General features: G+C 38.4%; 4 protein-coding genes across 5 annotated transcripts in view; 2 read left to right on the forward strand and 2 right to left on the reverse strand.

Annotated features, from left to right (window-relative positions):
* LOC125231813 (F-box only protein 25) overlaps window positions 1–14716 on the reverse strand; it is a 35060-nt gene extending 20344 nt beyond the window's left edge. Inside the window, exons 1-2 of one of the 2 annotated variants that reach the window (XM_048137390.1) lie at window positions 14285–14714; window positions 14096–14146 (exon numbers count right to left, since the gene is read on the reverse strand). In XM_048137390.1, coding sequence (XP_047993347.1) covers window positions 14096–14146; window positions 14285–14385 — 152 coding nt within the window. In that variant the 5' untranslated portion in view covers window positions 14386–14714. Of the gene's footprint in view, window positions 1–14095; window positions 14147–14284 lie in introns of both variants that reach the window. The other variant, XM_048137392.1, reaches the window with a different exon arrangement.
* Window positions 14717–15267: 551 nt separating this feature from the next.
* On the forward strand, window positions 15268–15750 carry LOC125232211 (cytochrome c oxidase assembly factor 3, mitochondrial). Its single transcript, XM_048137847.1, has one exon. It carries the CDS (start codon window positions 15339–15341, stop codon window positions 15597–15599), a length of 261 nt encoding a protein of 86 aa, XP_047993804.1. The 5' UTR covers window positions 15268–15338; the 3' UTR covers window positions 15600–15750.
* LOC125232210 (dimethyladenosine transferase 1, mitochondrial) lies at window positions 15599–16669 on the forward strand. Its single transcript, XM_048137846.1, has one exon. The coding sequence runs from the start codon at window positions 15599–15601 to the stop codon at window positions 16613–16615; it is 1017 nt and encodes a 338-aa protein (XP_047993803.1). The 3' UTR covers window positions 16616–16669.
* Window positions 16609–20508, reverse strand: part of LOC125232209 (tRNA dimethylallyltransferase) — a 256267-nt gene continuing 252367 nt past the window's right edge. The window contains exons 5-6 of the mRNA XM_048137845.1: window positions 17802–18006; window positions 16609–17064 (exon numbers count right to left, since the gene is read on the reverse strand). Coding sequence (XP_047993802.1) covers window positions 16708–17064; window positions 17802–18006 — 562 coding nt within the window. The 3' untranslated portion in view covers window positions 16609–16707. The remainder of the gene's footprint in view (window positions 17065–17801; window positions 18007–20508) is intronic.

A 20508-nucleotide genomic window follows, 5' to 3' on the forward strand; every position in this document is an offset into this window, starting at 1 on the left:
AGTTTTTACGAAAGCGACTGCCATCTGACCTTTCAACCCGAAGAGTAACTAGGCCTTATTGGAATTAGTCCGGTTTCCTCACGATGTTTTCCTTCACCGAAAAGCGACTGGCAAATATCAAATGACATTTCGCACATCCAGGTAAGTACATGGTGGAACAAAACAAAGAGAGACTTAGTGGTCTAGTGGTAAAGACGTTAGCCGCGTAAGCTGAAGACCCGGGTTCGATTCCCGGCTCGGCCACCAGTGGGCCTTGTCATTTTTTCTTTCGTGTATGATATCTATTTCCATTTATAAAGAGAGACTTGTCATTCTAATGGCCATCTTAATATAAATTTGATATTAATTAATGATAATGCTAAGTTTCTAACGCCATATTTTTGTCATTGCTATTGATAGTATTGACGGAATACATTCCGATTTTCTCAATACTAGACTGATAAACATCCAAATGTCAAACTAAGGCGAAATAACTAGATATTCAACGCTACAGTTTCACAAGTCACAACCTTACCTAATCTGTGGTTAGTTATATTGTAATCGTTTTGTAAGAAGTTTCAAAACAATGAAAAAGTCGTCAAGCGTGAGCATCGATCGGGACTTGAGATTAGCTGTTTACATTCTAACTTAACAGTTCCACAACTATTAAAGGCTAACCAACTGCAACAAATAAAATTAGAAATATATACGTTTTCAGTACAGATAGTGTTTTTTTTACGCACTAGTGCGAGAAATGGTTCATTATATGCCAGGTCGAAACTTCTGATGGCCATCTGTACTGAAAAACGTCGTTCGATACACGTGCGTAGAGGAAATTCGTAACTCGTGTCGATTTAAAACACTCCCTTCGGTCGTGTTTTAATTTATCGCCACTCGTTTCGAACTTCCTCTTTTACGCACTTGTATCGAAATGTACTATTTCAGTACAGATAGTGTTTTTTTTACGCACTAGTGCGAGAAATGGTTCATTATATGCCAGGTCGGAGTGCTATCTGTACTGAAAAACGTCGTACGATACACGTGCAAAAAGGAAATTCGTAATTAGTGTCGATTTAAAACTTCCTTTTTAGGGTTCCGTAGTCAACTAGGAACCCTTATAGTTTCGCCATCTCTGTCTGTCCGTCCGTCCGTCCGTCCGTCCGTCCGTCCGCGGATAATCTCAGTAACCGTAAACTGTAGAAAGCTGAAATTTGGTACCAATATGTATATCAATCACGCCAACAAAGTGCAAAAATAAAAAATGGAAAAAAATGTTTTATTAGGGTACCCCCCCCCTACATGTAAAGTGGGGGCTGATATTATTTTTCATTCCAACCCCAACGTGTGATATATTGTTGGATAGGTAATTAAAAATGAATAAGGGTTTACTAAGATTATTTTTTGATAATATTAATATTTTCGGAAATAATCACTCCTAAAGGAAAAAAAAAGTGCGTCCCCCCCCTCTAACTTTTGAACCACATGTTTAAAAAATATGAAAAAAAATCACAAAAGTAGAACTTTATAAAGACTTTCTAGGAAAATTGTTTTGAACTTGATAGGTTCAATAGTTTTTGAGAAAAATACGGAAAACTACGGAACCCAACACTGAGCGTGGCCCGACACGCTCTTGGCCGGTTTTTTACGTACTTGTATTGTATCGTAATGTATTACTATTCATTTATATAAGCCATTTTTAGGGTTCCGTAATCAACTAGGAACCCTTATAGTTTCGCCATGTCTGTCTGTCCGTCCGTCCGTCCGTCCGTCCGTCCGTCCGTCCGTCCGCGGATAATCTCAGTAACCGTAAGTACTAGAAAGCTGAAATTTGGTACCAATATGTATATCAATCACGCCAACAAAGTGCAAAAATAAAAAATGGAAAAAAATGTTTTATTAGGGTACCCCCCCTACATGTAAAGTGGGGGCTGATATTTTTTTTCATTCCAACCCCAACGTGTGATATATTGTTGGATAGGTATTTAAAAATGAATAAGGGTTTACTAAGATCGTTTTTTGATATTATTAATATTTTCGGAAATAATCGCTCCTAAAGGAAAAAAAAGTGCGTCCCCCCCCTCTAACTTTTGAACCATATGTTTAAAAAATATGAAAAAAATCACAAAAGTAGAACTTTATAAATACTTTATAGGAAAATTGTTTCGAACTTGATAGGTTCAGTAATTTTTGAGAAAAATACGAAAAACTACGGAACCCTACACTGAGCGTGGCCCGACACGCTCTTGGCCGGTTTTTTTATATTATACCTTCACAAACACCAATCAATAACCTACTTGATCTCTTTTAAACTGTTCAAGCATATAATTTATTAGTCCACACACTTAATTGCTCACAAGTGACCGGTTCCCTCATATATAAGCAATCCGAGCTAATAGATTGTAATCAATTCTACCACTCGGCGCCAGAATGCATTTTTTTAAACCTCGCCTTTGTTTACTTCCGTAAAACGGAACGCACAATAGAAAAAAAACGCACTTTCACTCTCGACTTTTACTATCTGTAATCAGTTTAATAAGACCGATTGAGAAGTAGCCTACATTTGAGTGGCGGCTGTTAGAATTATGGTCTCCTTAAACTGGTCGGATAGCGGTTATTACCTATCATGTTGACCAAGATGAAATAAACTTTATGGAGCCTACTTTATGGTTCGAAATAGTGAATGTAGAGTGTTTATTGTAAATCCAGGCTGAATGCTACAACGCTCAAGTCTCAGTAGTTGCATTTATGAGGCAATGTGCATGTCATTTTGTGATTTTATTTTGTTTGGGAAATTACTTCCGGTTATTATTATGTATAGTCTGACAAGCTATCACAGGTAGTAGAAAATTGCTCTTAGTTGAAAAAAGATAGCCCTTCACCGACAAATTTTATTTTCGCGCCTTTTTCTATGGACAAACTTGTTTGATCGAATTATAAGTACCTACTTAAAATGATGGTTCATGTCTAAATGTTCCTTATGCTTCATATGCAATAATTAAGGATCTCTTTATCAGAATTTTTATCGAACTTCACTTGAAAAGAAGTAAAAAAACTTGATTGATCTTGAAGCTAAAGTTCTCTGTGATGGAAAGGAAATACACATACATATAACACACTCACGTCTGACAGTCACCGGCATAAATAATAAGTGATGATTTTTTGTACATTGACGCTTTAAATCGTTTGACAATTTCTTATGACATTTCAGACACGATGTTAGAAATCATCACTTATTTATGCCGGTGACTGCACAAGATTAAACAGAGCACATGAAACTGTTCAAGTTTCAGTGTCTCGGAGCAATAAAGGGGTTGACAGAAAATAAAATCTTGATATTGCAATGACAGGTTGGTAGCCTATCGCCCACAACACAATTGAACGCATCTCCCACAGTCGACTCCTACTACACCCACGGACGGATAGGGGTGGTGAAATTCTTAACCCGTCACCACACGGGGATACCTAGAAAATATACTAGCTTTTGCCCGCGGCTTCGCTCGCGTTAGAAAGACAAAAAGTAGCCTATGTCACTCTCCATCCCTGCAACTATCTCCACTTAAAAAATCACGTCGATTCGTCGCTCTGTTTTGCCGTGAAAGACGGACAAACAAACAGACACACACTTTCCCATTTATAATAATAGTATGGATAACGACCGAATACGATTTGTGACACACGTAACGTAACGCATGTTTCTCAACTGGCGTCGTTTTCCGCAAACGTGTTAAGTTGCGTTATCAGGGTTAATTAACCTTTAAAAGTATAATCGAGCCTTTCTATTTAAACGATAGAGACATTGGATATTATGTTCGTCATTATACTACTTTTTAAGCAGCATGCACATAGAACACAAAAGCACAGAATTGCACGCACAGAAAGGACACTTCCTACATATGAACCGATGTTTAACAGCTGTTCAGGTGTCGAATGACATTTCTGCGACGCGAAACGAAAACGAAACGCCACGAAAGGTAGTCTGGCTTTGTCGCGGTGTCGCGCCAATACGCAAGAGCAAAAGAGATAGATATCTACGAGCGTTTCGTTTCGTGAGCGTTTGTGCCATTCGGCAAGTACCCAGGGTCGAATCTCTTTGTTGTTAATAATCTATTCTATGGTATCGCACGCAAAGGGACGTCAATATATACCAATCCTAAAATATGCTACGTAGCATATGCGAGCGCCGAGCAGAGTTGAACGATAGCCCTCTTGGCTAGGCCCTCTTGAGTTCAGAATCTAGATCTTCAATTCAATAGAAAAGTTTTTCATAAATCAAATCGGCACTACATCTTGATATTAGGTCGGGACGCATCGCTTGGCAACCTAACTGACCTACTTTCAAAATAATAGAGGCAAACATAAGGTTATACAGGGTGTTTCGGCCAAATGGGCCGGGAAGAAAAGTGAGAGACATGTTTGACATAGGAAAACTTTCACTTGCAGTTTTCTTAAAGACCATATTATATAGTAACTGCCATAAAAATGTTTTGACATAAAATAAAACCAAAGAGGATTGAGTATTATAGAGAGTTACTGTCAAAGTAAAATGTGTAATCACAGTGCATAGACTGCCATCTCACGACACAGGCTTAAAACTTTTGAACCTCAGTTTTGACAATTTGGCCCATATTCTTAGCTTGATATGTGTTAAAATTTCAAATATTTTTATTAGCGCCATCTAGCCGAGCGTTCCCCAAAGGTGTAACGCCTTGGCCACCGTACCTTTTTCATTATGGTTTTGAGGTACGTTTTTTTCTTAGACTTTATCCGTCTATACGGAGTTACATATATTATGTCTTTGATAAAACTAAGAAAGACTGAGGGCGATCAGCCGGACTAGCCGAAATGACTATCGTTCACGCTTAGCGGCGAACTAAACGCATTTTCCTCTGTTGCCGTTGCGACATGTAGCTATAAGTACAGAAGATTTATAGAGAGGTATAACAACTTTTTATTAAATCCTATATCTGGAGCATCGCCTTATACGCCTGTGAAACGTGGACAATGACGAAAAGAGACAGAGAGAGATTGGAAAGCTTCGAGATGTGGTGCTGGCGGAGAATGGAAGGGATTAGTTGGACAGAAAAAATATCAAACGTTAGAGTTCTAGATAGGATTAAAGAAAAAAGAAATATATTAAAGACAATAGAAAACAGAAGAGGCGTACTGGTTGGACATCTGCTACGACACGACCTGTTTCTCAAAAACATCGTAGAAGGAAAAGTAGAAGGAAAGAGGGGAAGAGGAAGACCTAGGAGAAACTATTTCACCCAAATTAAAGAAAAGGTTCAGGTCATGTCGTATCAGAAGGTGAAGGAGTTGGCAGAAGACCGCACGAGTTGGAGATTGCTCCACCGACAAGAGCACAGCTCTTAAGTTAGAAGAAGAAGAAGATAACAACTTAACAACGATAGTTTCGGAGCATGAACGTCACTTCGGCTAGACAGGCAGACACGAGTAATCGAACTCGTTTAAAACGTGTAAAACATTAAGTAACTACTTTATGGCGGAACTGGGTAGTAATAGTAAAATAGGTACTTAATGGAAGAAAATATTTATGGAACTATATGTGAGTGTGCACGGAAAACGTCCCACTTTATCCATTGCTATAAAGCCGCTTTGTCAGTTTATTCATATAAAGATACAAGTAAATCTCGCCTTAATGGTAACCGACAAAGTGGGACGTTTAACTGAAAATACTCACATATTATAAAATGTAAGTCTAATGAAAAGTGCCACAAAATCGTCGTCTTTTCTATCTGTATTTTTTCTTCAAAATCGCTCTCAATGGTTCCTGATATTAATCATTTGTGAGTGTGTTTAGTAAAACGACCCACTTTGTCGGTTACCATTAAGGCGAGATTTCCTTGTATCTTTATATGAATAAACTGACAAAGCGACTTTATAGCAATCGACAAAGTGGGACGTTTTCCCGTGCACACACACACACATTTTTGTCCCTTTATGCGTTGCCACCTTGTATATGATCATATGATTCATATGATCATATCGCGTGTGAATCCTCCCAAACTCTTCCAAGACACGTGAAAATTAAAATGTTTCATTTTCATTCCATTGGTTCATTCCGTTCGGTCGTTCACTCTTGAGGTTACTGGCTCCGAAGTTCTAGCGACATCAACATGGACTAAACAATTTTTCACTTCTTTTGTCTCTTCACAATAATAGGGATGACGACTACATAAAAAAATGGCATTCTGTTTAGTCCGTCAGTTAGATCGTCCAAAAATCGTGAACACATATTTTTCGCTTTAAATTTCTAATTAATGAAAAAATACAAATATATAGTGTATCAAAGTTCCGGAGTGGGGGCTTGTGACGTCACTTCTAAGTAAAAGTGTACCTGTTAGGCGTGACGTCACGTAAAACTTCAACGCACTGTACCGTCGTCAATTTTTATGATAAAAAGAAAAAATACGTGTCTAAACTTTTTTGCTAATCTAACTGATGGACTAATTACTTTTTTAGGGTTCCGTAGTCAACTAGGAACCCTTATAGTTTCGCCATGTCTGTCTGTCCGTCCGTCCGTCCGTCCGTCCGCGGATAATCTCAGTAACCGTAAGCACTAGAAAGCTGAAATTTGGTACCAATATGTATATCAATCACGCCAACAAAGTGCAAAAATAAAAAATGGAAAAAAATGTTTTACTAGGGTACCCCCCCTACATGTAAAGTGGGGGCTGATATTTTTTTTCATTCCAACCCCAACGTGTGATATATTGTTGGATAGGTATTTAAAAATGAATAAGGGTTTACTAAGATCATTTTTTGATAATATTAATATTTTCGGAAATAATCGCTCCTAAAGGAAAAAAAAGTGCGTCCCCCCCCTCTAACTTTTGAACCACATGTTTAAAAAATATGAAAAAAATCACAAAAGTAAACTTTATAAAGACTTTCTAGGAAAATTGTTTTGAACTTGATAGGTTCAATAGTTTTTGAGAAAAATACGGAAAACTACGGAACCCTACACTGAGCGTGGCCAGACACGTTCTTGGCCGGTTTTTTTAGTCGTCTCACCTATTTTACTGATGGTGACTTCACAAGGAGCAGAAGTGAGGTCTAATAATTCGTCTATGTGTAAGGCCCAATAAGAGCGTGCATCGTGCAGCGCGGCGTGCATGTCAATCAATTGAAGCTCATACAAGTGTCCTGAGTCGACGCTGAATAACGTGGATGCACGCTCGCCCGCCACGCCGAACGCTCCGCTCCGAGCGTCCACTCAGGCCGTACACTAATACGGCCCGGGCACGACATTGGTCAGCGCGACAGCAATGAGCGGCAGCCATACGTACGAATGAAAAGTCCCATCGCTGTGTCTCGCACCAATGTATGGCCGCCGCTCACCGCTGTCGCGCTTACGCCGTGTCTTGCGTGGGCGACGGTCGCGCGACCGTCGCCGTCGCGTCTCACACTTCCATATCGATAAGGTTTGATTTCGTATGCGTCGCATCGCCGTCGCGCGACCGTCGCCCACGCAAGCCACGGCGTTAGACCAATGTTGGTTGAGCCACTTGAGCCGTTAAGCTGTTTTATATCGTTCGATTCGATATGCTCTCCACTTTACTACTTTTCTAATCTAATCAAATAACTGTTGACAATGGCAAGATTTCCGTTTGCACAAACTCAAAATTAATAGAATCGCATTTAACACTTAACAAAACTTAATTAGCATGCAAACGCGACGTAATTTATTATAATTTTGTGACCTACTTTATAATTTGTTCAATGACATCTGTAGATAAAACGTTGCCATGATAAGGAAATTAAGAGATATATGACTATATGTAGACTAGTTCTTGTTTTTCATGTTTGGTTGGCCGTAGATAAGTTTGTTATTAAACAATTGTTTTGATTGAAGTATAAATTCCCGGATGCAGAGGACATATTGCGAAAATTAAAAATAGTAATTCTGTTTTTAGTCTAGGTAGTATAGTAACTCTATCACTTGAAAACTAAATTATTGGCTTTTGCGTCTATTATAGAAGATTTATTTTGACCAGAGAGACACTGTTTTTGGTGGCTAATAAATAGATCGATGCAAGACACATGATCTGATCACTCATGTTCTTATATAGACTATATAGAGTGCAGGCAGGCAAGCACGGTCGCGTGATAAACGTAAGAACGTAACGTCATCATGCCGTCCTTTTTGCACTATTTGTAGGTGCGATAAGGACGCACCGATGCGATAAAGTTTATCCAACTGTGCTACGCCGGCAGATCTTTCGGTTTCTAGCGCAGAATTGGACGTTAGAGCTTTAAAGAATGCCTTTTGGCTTTAAGTCAGCGCCATTTGTATTTTGTCAGTTATGAAATGTTTAAAAAATAAATGCAAAGGGTAATAAATTACGCAAATTGCTCATGAAATTTACTCTAATTTTCAATCTTAGCAGTAACAAAAAATCAAATAAATTCAAGATATTTTTTTACCTAAAGTGTTTTAGTAAACTGTACACAAAGGGCTTCTAGTTTATTTTTTAATACCGACAGTTCTTAAGGCGACGTACTCCATAACCTCAAACCCACCTTGTACGCTAGTACGCTACCCCAAGATCCCGAGGTTAATCACCAAATAGCTTTGACTTTTACCTACGGGAGCGGCTTGAAAGGTCGGGCCACTCCTACATTATACTAAAGGGTGTAACTGAATAGTTATTTATAGAGAGTTAGGATGTTTTATATTAAAATGGCAATTATCTTGATTCGGGGTGCAAATTCGAGGTTTGTAACCTTAAAATGATCAGGGAAAGGTTGCAAAACGTTTTGTTCCCCTTATTAGGGTTTTTCGAAGCAAAAAATAAAATATTTTTCGTAATGTCGTGGAATATTTCAACGCGACATGATGATATAATGTTTATAGATGGATTTTTATGGCAGCAAATAATATGTCCAATTTTCAGGATTTTACAAGTAATTTACTGGTCTTAAAAAGTAAAAACCGGCCAAGAGCGTGTCGGGCCACGCTCAGTGTAGGGTTCCGTAGTTTTCCGTATTTTTCTCAAACACTACTGAACCTATCAAGTTCAAAACAATTTTCCTAGAAAGTCTTTATAAAGTTCTACTTTTGTGATTTTTTTCATATTTTTTAAACATATGGTTCAAAAGTTAGAGGGGGGGGACGCACTATTTTTTCCTTTAGGAGCGATTATATCCGAAAATATTAATATTATCAAAAAACGATCTTAGTAAACCCTTATTCATTTTTAAATACCTATCCAACAATATATCACATGTTGGGGTTGGAATGAAAAAAAAATATCAGTCCCCACTTTACATGTAGGGGGGGGTACCCTAATAAAACATTTTTTTCCATTTTTTATTTTTGCACTTTGTTGGCGTGATTGATATACATATTGGTACCAAATTTCAGCTTTCTAGTGCTAACGGTTACTGAGATTATCCGCGGACGGACGGACGGACGGACGGACGGACGGACGGACAGACGGACAGACAGACATGGCGAAACTATAAGGGTTCCTAGTTGACTACGGAACCCTAAAAACAGCACATATCTTAATTCTTAAACAAGTATGTGGAGCTGTACAGGGGCCCGTTTCTCAAAACTAAAAGTTACAAGTTACAAGCGGAAGTCTCTTTCAAACTTGTCATATTAGACATTGGACAAACACTTGTAAATTGTAACTTGTAGCCTGGAGCAATGGGCTACAGGGGCCCATTTCTCGAAGCTGGAAAGAGACTTCCGCTTCATCCGCTTGTAACTTGTAGTTTTTAAGCTTTCAGTTTTGAGAAATGGGCCCCAGGGGCCCGTTTCTCGAAAGGTACAAGCCTTGTATTGTATTACAAGTGCGCGAACTGTCAAATCGTATGGGTTGTCATGGAAACACACTTGTAATACAAGGCTTGTACCTTTCGAGAAACAGGCCACAGGTCTTAAACATCTGTCAGTACTACCCTGACATATCTATGATACGATTATTTAACGTTTTAAATATTTAGGTAGGTACATGTTAATTATTGATCATTACGGTTCATTGTTTACGATAGTAATAATACTATCAATAACATTTTTACTAACACTTCACACGTAGCCTCTCATTTCTCACGATACGCCATCTATTTGTTTACTTTTACACAATAATAAGAAATTACTAATGTGAGTGAATCAATTAACAATGACAGGTAACCACAGGGGAACTTGTGGTTTTTCTGGTTACGTCCCCGTGGCCAATGTTTTTGTAGTAATAAAAACGGACCGACACGAGATTATGTTTAAATCTTGTTATCACTACCTACAGGACGGCGATTTTTGAATCTCGCATACGGGATTTTGTCACTAAAATACCGGTTGAAAACGACTTGCCTATTATTTTCAGTGACAATTTTCTGAATTCGAACGCGTGACACTCAAAAACCGCAGGTCGGAAAAGCTCTCTTTATTTTTTGCAATTCTTTGAGACAATTTTTTATTTATTAGTGGGATGAATTTCCATGTCAATTTTAGTAACACAATTAATTTAAAAATCACGTGGTAAAGGCCCAGGCCCCAGAGGGGGTCACGTGGTCTATTAGTATGGCCAACCTAGCCTCCAGGGATGGGGGGGGGGGTCATGGAGACGAAAGATGGCAGCCTATGCACTGTGATTACACATTTTACTTTGACAGTAACTTTCTATAATACTCGATCCTCTTTGGTATCAAGTCAATCAACTCATTAAGTTCGTCCAAGGAAGTCCACCGTCATCCTCGATATTATATTTATCCATCCTGTCGGGACTTGTTTCCGACGCTTGGCCCGATTTGGATCGCGTGGGAGTGGGATTTTAGCCACAAAAGGCATGATTTGCATTTATTCATCATCCTTTGTTTAGAAGTGCTTTTAAAAAGCATTAATTAATACCTGCTTTTTGGGATTAGAACATGATTTAACGTGGAGTTATCCAGCTAAGCCAACTCTGCATCAAATTTGTATTGAAAAAGCGCGGCAGAGTTAAATTCCTAAGAGTGGCACTGAAACTTTGACAGTTTCATGTGCTCTGCCTACTTTTGGGCGTGAGTTTATTATGTATGGTTGTGATTTGTACCTAATAAATGAATCTACTGAACGGTGAACAGGTTTTTTTTTTTTCAAAATGACGGTCATACACCCTTGTTACTCGTAGTAGGAACCTTCAAAATTGGGTCGTGTTGGCCTTAAATTGACAGTATTGGCACACTCAGTTCTTCTATTTTCCCGCCAGGCTCAGCCATTGACAACTGCAGTTCCACGATTGCACTTTTTCCCTGAACCAGTTGTAGGTGACCTGGCTTTTTAGTTTTTAAGCCGATCCCGATTGCTGTTATCGGAAAAATTTACCTTTATTTTATGGTAACCTATTTTCTACGTCCGTATTATACAATACCTAATTTTTAACCCCCGACGCAAAAACGTCGGGGTGTTATAAGTTTTGAACCCCCGACGCAAAGCAACGGGGTGTTATAACTTTGACGTGTCTGTCTGTGTGTGTGTCTGTCTGTGGCATTGTAGCTTTCGTACGGATGAACCGAATTAGATTTCGTTTTTTGTTTGAAAGCTGAATTAGTCGGGAGTATAGCCATGTTTCCTGAAAATAGGTCCACTATGTAAGGTTTTTTTTTCTAAATTTAAACTTTCCCCTGACCCAGTTGTAGTTGACCTGGCTTTTTAGGGTTCCGTAGCCAAAATGGCAAAAACGGAACCCTTATAGTTTCGTCATGTCCGTCTGTCCGTCTGTCCGTCTGTCCGTCTGTCACAGCCGATTTACTCGGAAACTATAAGTACTACAGTGATGAAATTTGATGGGAATATGTGTTGTATGAACCGCTACAAAATTATGACACTAAATAGTAAAAAAAAGAATTGGGGGTGGGGCCCCCATACATGTAACTGAGGGATGAAAATTTTTTTTTTCGATGTACATACCCGTGTGGGGTATCAATGGAAAGGTCTTTTAAAATGATATAAAGTTTTCTAAAAAACATTTTTCTTAAAGTGAACGGTTTTTGAGATATCAGCTCTCAAAGTCGTAAAAAGTATGTCCCCCCCCCTCTATTTTTATAACTACGGGGTATAAAATTCTTTAAAAAAATAGAGGTGATGCATGCTAATTAACTCTTTCAACGATTTTTGGTTTGATCAAAGTATCTCTTATAGTTTTTGAGATAGGTTGATTTAACTGTAATTTTGGCAGGTGTATAAATTGACATAATAAGTTTATTATATTTGCTGCTACGGAACCCTTTGTGCGCGAGCCCGACTCGCACTTGGCCGGTTTTTAGTTTTAAGGCCGATCCCGATCGCTGTTATTGGAAAAATTTACCTTTTTACGGACATGTCCGTAATCCATACTTAATATTACAAAATGGGAAAGTGTGTGTGTCTGTTTGGTTGTCCGTCTTTCATGGCAAAACGGAGCGACGAATTAACACGATTTTTTAAATGGAGATAGGTGAAGGGATAGAGAGTGATATCTTAGGTTACTTTTTGTCTCTTCCTAACCCCCCACTTCGCTTCCCTTAAATGGGGGGTGGATGTTTGTATGGAGCATTCCGCAATTTTCGAATTTAAAGCAAGCGAAGCCGCGGGCAAAAGCTAGTATAAAATACTTCTAGTTTATGTTGATGTAAATCTTCTTGGATACCTATACTTACTAGTTGACATAAAATAGTACATTACGATACAAGTGCGTAAAAAAGGAAGTTCGAAACGAGTGGCGATAAATTAAAACACGGCCGAAGGGAGTGTTTTAAATCGACACGAGTTACGAATTTCCTTTTCGCACGTGTATCGTACGACGTTTTTCAGTACAGATGAGCCTCCGAAGTTTCGACCTGGCATATAATGAACCACTTCTCGCACTAGTGCGTAAAAAAAACACCATCTGTACTGAAAATATTATTTCAATGTTGCATTGACGTACAACGCACAATATTTTCATAACAGGAAGAAAAATCTCAGACAATACCAGAATTAAAGAAGAATGCTATTGATATAATATGTATTCAGTCAATTACATTTCCAGTAAGTACAGTCAACCAGTTGGAACATTTGGAACCCTAGGCCACTGTAGAAGTTAGAAGTGTTAGAACTATATATGTCATAGTGACGTTCAGGGCCGGATTAAGGGTAGAGCGAGTGGAGCGGCCGCTCTAGGCGCCGAATGGTAAGGGGGCGCCAAAATCGTCATTGCGTGGGCGCACAAATAGCCTAGAATGGCGAGAGGAGCCGGAAATTAATTTTATTCAGCTATTAGATTTGTGATTGTGATTCAGATTATCTGAAAAGTAGCACCATGTACAGCATTCATAAGGTGGGAGCTGTTGCTAGGGCACCGTGAAAGATGTTTCAAGCTCTAGACGAACCACATTGTTGCGAGGCTGACGTTATAAATCAGATTGTAAGAAATCTCTTACTGCTTGTCATTATGGTTGTAGAGTGGCCTAGTGTTCTAATTGGTTGACTGTACTTAGTTAACGTGTAATAAAGTCGTGTAGAACTTGCGTAAGTAGTTAACCCTTTGACCGCCGTTGACCGGAAGACGGTGTCGACGTAGAAAAAAACAATCACAATTACCCTATGTGCAATACACAGATTATATTTAAATATAAAAAAAACGAATGAATAAAAGACTAAACAGTTCACTTGTGTTTAGAAAATGCAGACATTACGACATAACATAAAGACTGCTTGAGTAACTAGGTAGTTTTAATTAGGTACAGACACGTTAGGTATATTACCAATACCTACCTTCTAGAGGAGTCTAGGACTTAGGAGTTTTCAAATTAAATACATATTACGAAATAAATCGAGCCTCATTCTTATTTAAGTACCTAATATCGCATAGTTAGAAAACCATCAAAATAGGTCCCTAGGCGAACTTCGATAAACATTAAAATTATGAAGAACCTATCGGTTCATCAAATTGAATTCAAGATTTCAGGAAGCTGATGTATTTCCCAGAGAAAATCCCTCAATTCCACACTAACACACTCTTTACACATCCTACATAGAACCAGGCGAAGGACTCACGCACACACGCGCATAAAAATCAATACGGAACAAATGAAAACACAAACAGCTGATCGTAAGCAACAAACTCTAGTAAATAAAATCTCCACTTACCATGACTTTGGTTGGTCAGCTGTGTTATTATAGTTAGCAATAGCGGGATATCTGTAATACAAAATTGCAATATGTTACGAAAAACACTCAAGCAATAGCGTTAGGTATTATTAAATGAAATGGCCCGTGTTATGTTGCTGCGTTGTGTGCAACGAACAAAGGATTTAGTTACGTTGTTTTAAAACTCACCTCTGCGCTGTGCACTCAAGTACTTTCTTCTTTTCCCATCCTTCCTGTGTTTTGACCCATTCCTCGCCAGGTGAACGCCAGTCTTTAGAAATAAAAGGCATATTTTCGACACAAACACAAGTCCGAAGCGCGAGCGGAACGCCGCCGCACAAGCAAACGTCTACTGCGCGAGACGCGATTTGACAACCTCGTTTCGTTTGGTTTGCGAAGTGCTGTGGCTATAGTTTGGCTAATGGCTGGAGCAAAGCACGAACAGCTTGCGCGCAAGCGAGAGGAACTATTTAGAGCGAGAGAGCGGCGCGCATGGCCTCTGTTTTGTTATTACAACGTCATAAACAGCTGTTTAAAAATATTGCGCAAAACAGGATTTGTTTGAAAACAATGCTTGTTTTGTTTAAGTATAGATTATTTATAATGTTGCGATTTGTTACTGCGTAACTGTTACGATAAGGTTACGATATAGCTACATTTTAGTTTCTGTTACGAAGTTTTGAGTACTTCCTCCTAGTTTTTGAGATCGATGCGCAAATACCTAAACTTCGACTTCCGTAAGTCGTATATGATGTTGAAATACACATAAAAAATAAGATATTACGCTAGCTCAATATCGAGTTAAAAAACACTACTTTGAACAATATTCGATAGAATGTCTTGAAATTAAATAATGTCAGTCTCATGTCTTGATTGTCTTGTCAATCATTAGTAAAGTAATTCTACCAAAAACTACTATTTTTTGTGAGTGGCAACACGGATAGAAATTTAATGATAAGCGAGTTATACACGTGTTTACAGTTTTTATCATTTGCTAATAATTTTATGGATTGCAAATTATGTATTACTTCTGCCGTAATTCTGAAACATATAAATATTCCATAGTGTTTACTAGTTCTGTTTATACTCAAACATTTGTTTCGCAGAAAATAAAATTGTAGGAAAAATTGTCAACGGACAACGCAATTCAATTCAACAGCTAGTAACACTGTAATTATCTATCACTGTCATTTACTATATTTCTAGTGTTTGTTTGAGGTTAGAACTTGCATTATATTTCGTAATGGGGGACTCCTTCAAGCCCAAGATCAATCAGGAGGCTAAAGACCCTCTCCTTAAGAAGGCCGAGCTGGAGTACATGAAGATTATCGAGCAGAAGAACCGCGAACGCGTTCAGAAACTTCAAGCCATCGCTAAGAAAAATAGGATCACGGGATTCGCTATTGGTGCCGGAGTGTTCAGCATTTACCTGTATTCTATATTCGCGGTGAAGCAGGAGACCTTCCTCGACGATTTTAACGAGCCAGCGAAGATACAGCAATAATGGCCGCGGCTAAAGTGGCTCAAATAAGGTTGCCTCCTCTTCCAAGCATAAAAGATGTTATTCGTTTGTACAAACTTCGTGCTCTTAAGGAGTTATCTCAAAATTTTCTTATGGAGCCGCGCATGATAGATAAAATAGTGCGCGCGGCAGGTAATATAGAGAACCATGTTGTTTGTGAAGTGGGGCCAGGACCTGGTGGTATAACCAGATCGATAATCCGTCAAGCACCAAGAAAAGTCATACTAATCGAAAAGGATCCTCGTTTCATACCAACTTTGGAATTAGTCGCTGATGCTTGCAGAAACAAAGTAGATGTGGACATAATTACAGGAGACATTTTGAAGACTGATCTAGCACATTTCATACCGGAAGATGTGAAAGTTGGTTGGGATGATCCTCCCCCAGCTTTGAATCTGATAGGAAATCTGCCTTTTAGTGTCTCTACAATTTTGATGGTTCGCTGGCTAGAAATGATCTCTAAACAGGAAGGTCCATGGGCTTATGGTAGAGCAAGGATGACATTAACATTTCAGAAGGAAGTAGCAGAACGTATGGCTGCCAGAATACTTGATAAGCAGAGATGTAGACTGTCAGTCATGTGTCAGAATTGGTGTAACGTAAAGTACAAATTTGATATCCCAGGCTCGGCTTTCTTACCAAAACCGGAAGTAGATGTTGGAGTTGTAACACTTACTCCAATGAAACAGCCAATTATAAGATTGCCGTTTAAACTAGTCGAGAAAGTGGTGCGGAACATCTTTTCTATGCGACAGAAGTATTCAATCAGAGGCGCTCAAACTTTGTTTCCAGAAGAGGTGCGGGAAGAAATGGCCGAACGAATGTATAAGTTGGCCGAAATAGATCCAGTTACCAGACCATTTCAGATAGCTAACACAGAGTTTGCTAGACTCTGCGAAGCTTACCGTGAGATCATAAAAGAGTATCCAGAGTTCGAGCATTATGATTATAGAGCACCTAAAAATAAGGGAATACAAGAAGAGGCAACCATTAATTAGTAGTTTGTAAATATTTAAGGGTTACGTTATATTAAAAATAGATTTTTAGTTGAACAGCTTGTTTTATTCAACACGCTAATGAATCAAAATAACTAAACTTTAACATTATCGCTATTACCAGATTCTGCCTGCGATTCTAATTTCTTTTTCTCCAATTCTAGTTTCTTTTTCTCTTCCAGTTTTCGTTTCTTCAAAACTTTCATATGCTTATTCGACTTCAAGTGGATCCCATATTCCTTGTCGCCAATGAGTACTCTTCTACAAACATCACAGTAATTGTTAGAAAATGGATTGATATCCTTTTTCGCTTCTTTAGTTTCCGATTTCAATGGTTCATATTTACATTCTGTTCCATTCAGATAACTTTCAATTATCTCTATTGCTTTCTCTTTCACTTGAGTTTCCCATTTTGAAACGTCCGTTGTGTCCAATTCATAAACTGGTGGAACCTGAAAAAAGATGTTCAAACACATTAGAGCACGTAAAGCGACTTCTAGTATAAAAACATAGAATGAACGTGTTTAGCGACCTCTAGGTACAATAGCAGTAAACTTGTTTAGTCTACTCATCACTAGATGGCGCGATGGTCAAAATACGGTTTGTTTTGTAAACACTAATTTGTTGCCTGTCTTGGTAGTTTGGCTACTCGGAAATAGGTGGCGTGATAATCAAATTGTAATGTGCCTGTGTGGTATCTTAGAACTGTTTGATAAAATTCTGCTGTCTTTTATTTACTAAACTTTCAGTTACTAAAATTAGATTTTGAATAATCATATTGGAAGTTTGTTTAGATTACACCTTTTAATTTAATACACCTGTATAGGTAGAATCTTGGAGATTCGAATATAAAATATTGTACCTAACACCTAACAATGTAAACCTAATATTCACATGCAAATAAATCATTCATTCATTCATTACATTATATTAGTGGACATTTCCAAACTGAATTTAAGTATTTTCTTTTTTTTCTGCCAAGAACACTTGTAGAGTTGTAGTTTTTTCGACACTAGCAACTTTAACATCTACAGTTTCAAAGTTTCCAATATATAAAACTAAGATTTAAGACTCAATTTTATCCCAACTGGTGGGGAAATGCGAGTGATAGGGTCGAGTGGAGGAAGAGAGGGGAGGCCTTTGCCCAGCAGTGGGACACTAACGCAGGCTAGAAAAAAAAAAGACTCACCTCCCTATTAGGATGCTCCAGGAACCGTCCCTTGACCATCTTATTCTGCCGGCGCGCGTACCGTCGCGTACCCATCTTCATGTTCTCAATGCTCTGCCGCAGCAAGTCCGGGCGGCGTTGCCGCTCTTCCTCGGTCAGCATGAGGTAGTCATGGAACTCCTTGAAGCCGAGGGTTTGGAAAATGCCGCGGGTGTAGTCTGGTGGCCTGTTGAGGAAATGTGGTTTGAATTTACACTGTTTCGATAGAGTTCGTTGGATACTCGTACCTACCTACCCTATACATTAAGTAACGTAATCATAGAATAGTCGCGCACCGTGCGGTTTCAGAGGAATTTCCTCCCGTGGTGGGCGCTTCGGCTGTGGAATGAGCCTGCCGAGGTATTCCCGATGAACTACAGTATGGGGTTCTTCAAAAAAGTACTGTACAAGTTTGTGACCGCTTTCCATCAGGCGGACCGTATGCCTGTTTGCCGCCGACGTGGTATAAAAATAAAACCCCGAATGAGCAAAATATTGCCATGCTGATATTTTATATGGGATAGACGATTCGCGATTTCATTTCAAAGTAAAATCTCAACGGGTTCGAGGAAATGCTTTTCGTTCAGATACACCTACAGATTATTTGAGGACAGGATATTCCTCAGTATTCCTTTATGGAAAATAACATTAAAATAGATATTTAAACATTTTCTATCTCCGATCCAAACCAAAGGTCCCTGTCTTAAGTTGTCGTTAAAACCAACAAAATGAATATTTGTTTACATAGAAAGCTAACCCTAATGTGCACTACAAGGTAGGCACACCCTAGTCAACATGCCGAGATGTAAAAAGAGAGGGCTAGCGGCCGCGGGAATCGTGGAAGCCTTATGAGAGCAAATAGAGACGCTGGATGTGGCATATATGTATTCTGAATTTTCATTATACGCGCAGCCTTGCTAGTCAATAGGCTAGTTTCCTACTAGTCAAATCAGCATCTTTTTAAGGACTTTGAAATACTGAGGAGTGACGTAACGGTCAATTCATTTACTTTATTATATCTTTCTCTTTGGCTTATTAAATAGAAATTATAATAATATGTTTAAACATAACTACTGTCCATATTTTCTTCTAATTATTATGTTGTGCTTTATTTCGTGCACTGCATAATAGTACATTACGGTACAAGTGCGTAAAAAAGGATGTTCGAAACGAGTGGCGATACATTAAAACACGACCGAAGGGAGTGTTTTAAATCGACACGAGCTACGATTTTCCTTTTCGCCGGGAATACAGTTATTAGTTTTTTAATTCAATTACTTTACTCAGAAAGTGAATGAGTTTACGTTTGTTTACAATCTATTGTGCCTTCAGTCGACGACGAAAAAACTAGCTTAGCTTCTGTCCCTTAGCTTAGCTTTTATGAATAGACGGAGAAATTACGCTATGGTATTTCTAGCACATCTATATCAACGTAGAATGTCACCAGAGTAACCGCGGGCGCAGCTACCGTGCTCCGCGGACGCTGCCGTTTTGACACTTGATACAACAAGTCATCTATTACACGTCCAGAGAGGTGTGTAATTCGGAAATTTAGGGATACTTTTAAATATTTATATTACCTACTGTTAGGTTAGGCCCAATGATAACGAAGTAATCTAAATAACGAGTACCAAATTACGTGTTTTTAAATTCCAAACCAAATATTATCTTAGGTATCATAAGATGTTACCGAACTGGATAAGAATGTATTATCTTACTATATATATACTTATAATATTGTTATAAACTGAAATGAACTAGAGTGGCAACTTAAGCAGTTTCATGCTCTCTGCCTACCCATTTCGGGAGTATTTGGGAATACAAGCTGTTCTGTATTACAAACTATTTCTCTCTCTTAGGATATTCCCCGGTACTTTTCGTCAACCTAAATGTCCTATCAGAAGCAAAAGTGCATGGAGAAATTAAGAATGAATTGATTTATAAATTCGCCATTCACTTTTGCAGCTGATAGTACTTGCATTAGTTGCAAAACTTGATGTTAAATTTTCTGAACCATCACATCAATCAAACAGTTAATCCCAATAAAATACAATACCAATCCAAAGTTATCAACGTCAATTATAATTATAATAAAAGACAAAAAAACGCTAACACGTGTACCCAAACTATAATCTCACCTAACCCGCTTCGAATGACTAAAAAATCCGTCCGACGACCCTTCGCGGGAGATAATGTCACTCGTCAACCGAAATAATAGTCATTAGTCATTACTGATATCCAGAATTAGGAAGAGTCAAGTGTCAACAGTTTAGAAAAAACTATTTTAAGTAAATTATGAAAATGAAGAATTTATTGTAATATGTACCTAACTACCTAAGTACATAGTTAAAATACTTCTGCTTAGATACTTTTGTATTTTGTCCTCCTAGTCCAAAAATAAAAATCACAAGACTGAGAATATCAAAGAAGAGTGATAGCCGCGATAAGAACTGTATCATATGTACTTTTCTTCTTTATTATCTATTCTAACTCTTTGGAACCTCTGTCATAGTTAAAAAAACCGGCCAAGTGCGAGTCGGACTCGCGCACCGAGGGTTCCGTACAAACCTGCAAGGTTTACAAAGTTCGTTCATTACGACAATCGAGTCATAATATATATTTTGTAATGTAACTAAAAATTTAAGGTTTTCGGAATTTTTCCTTTATGTGTGCTATAAAACGTTGCTTC

Source organism: Leguminivora glycinivorella, chromosome 12, assembly GCF_023078275.1.
Source record: "Leguminivora glycinivorella isolate SPB_JAAS2020 chromosome 12, LegGlyc_1.1, whole genome shotgun sequence".
Taxonomy (NCBI): domain Eukaryota; kingdom Metazoa; phylum Arthropoda; class Insecta; order Lepidoptera; family Tortricidae; genus Leguminivora; species Leguminivora glycinivorella.

What these genes read in the sequence shown, in the direction of transcription:
- LOC125232210 (XM_048137846.1), top strand. Translation starts at nt 15,599, where the DNA reads ATGGCCGCGGCTAAAGTGGCTCAAATAAGGTTGCCTCCTCTTCCAAGC.
- LOC125232211 (XM_048137847.1), top strand. Translation starts at nt 15,339, where the DNA reads ATGGGGGACTCCTTCAAGCCCAAGATCAATCAGGAGGCTAAAGACCCT.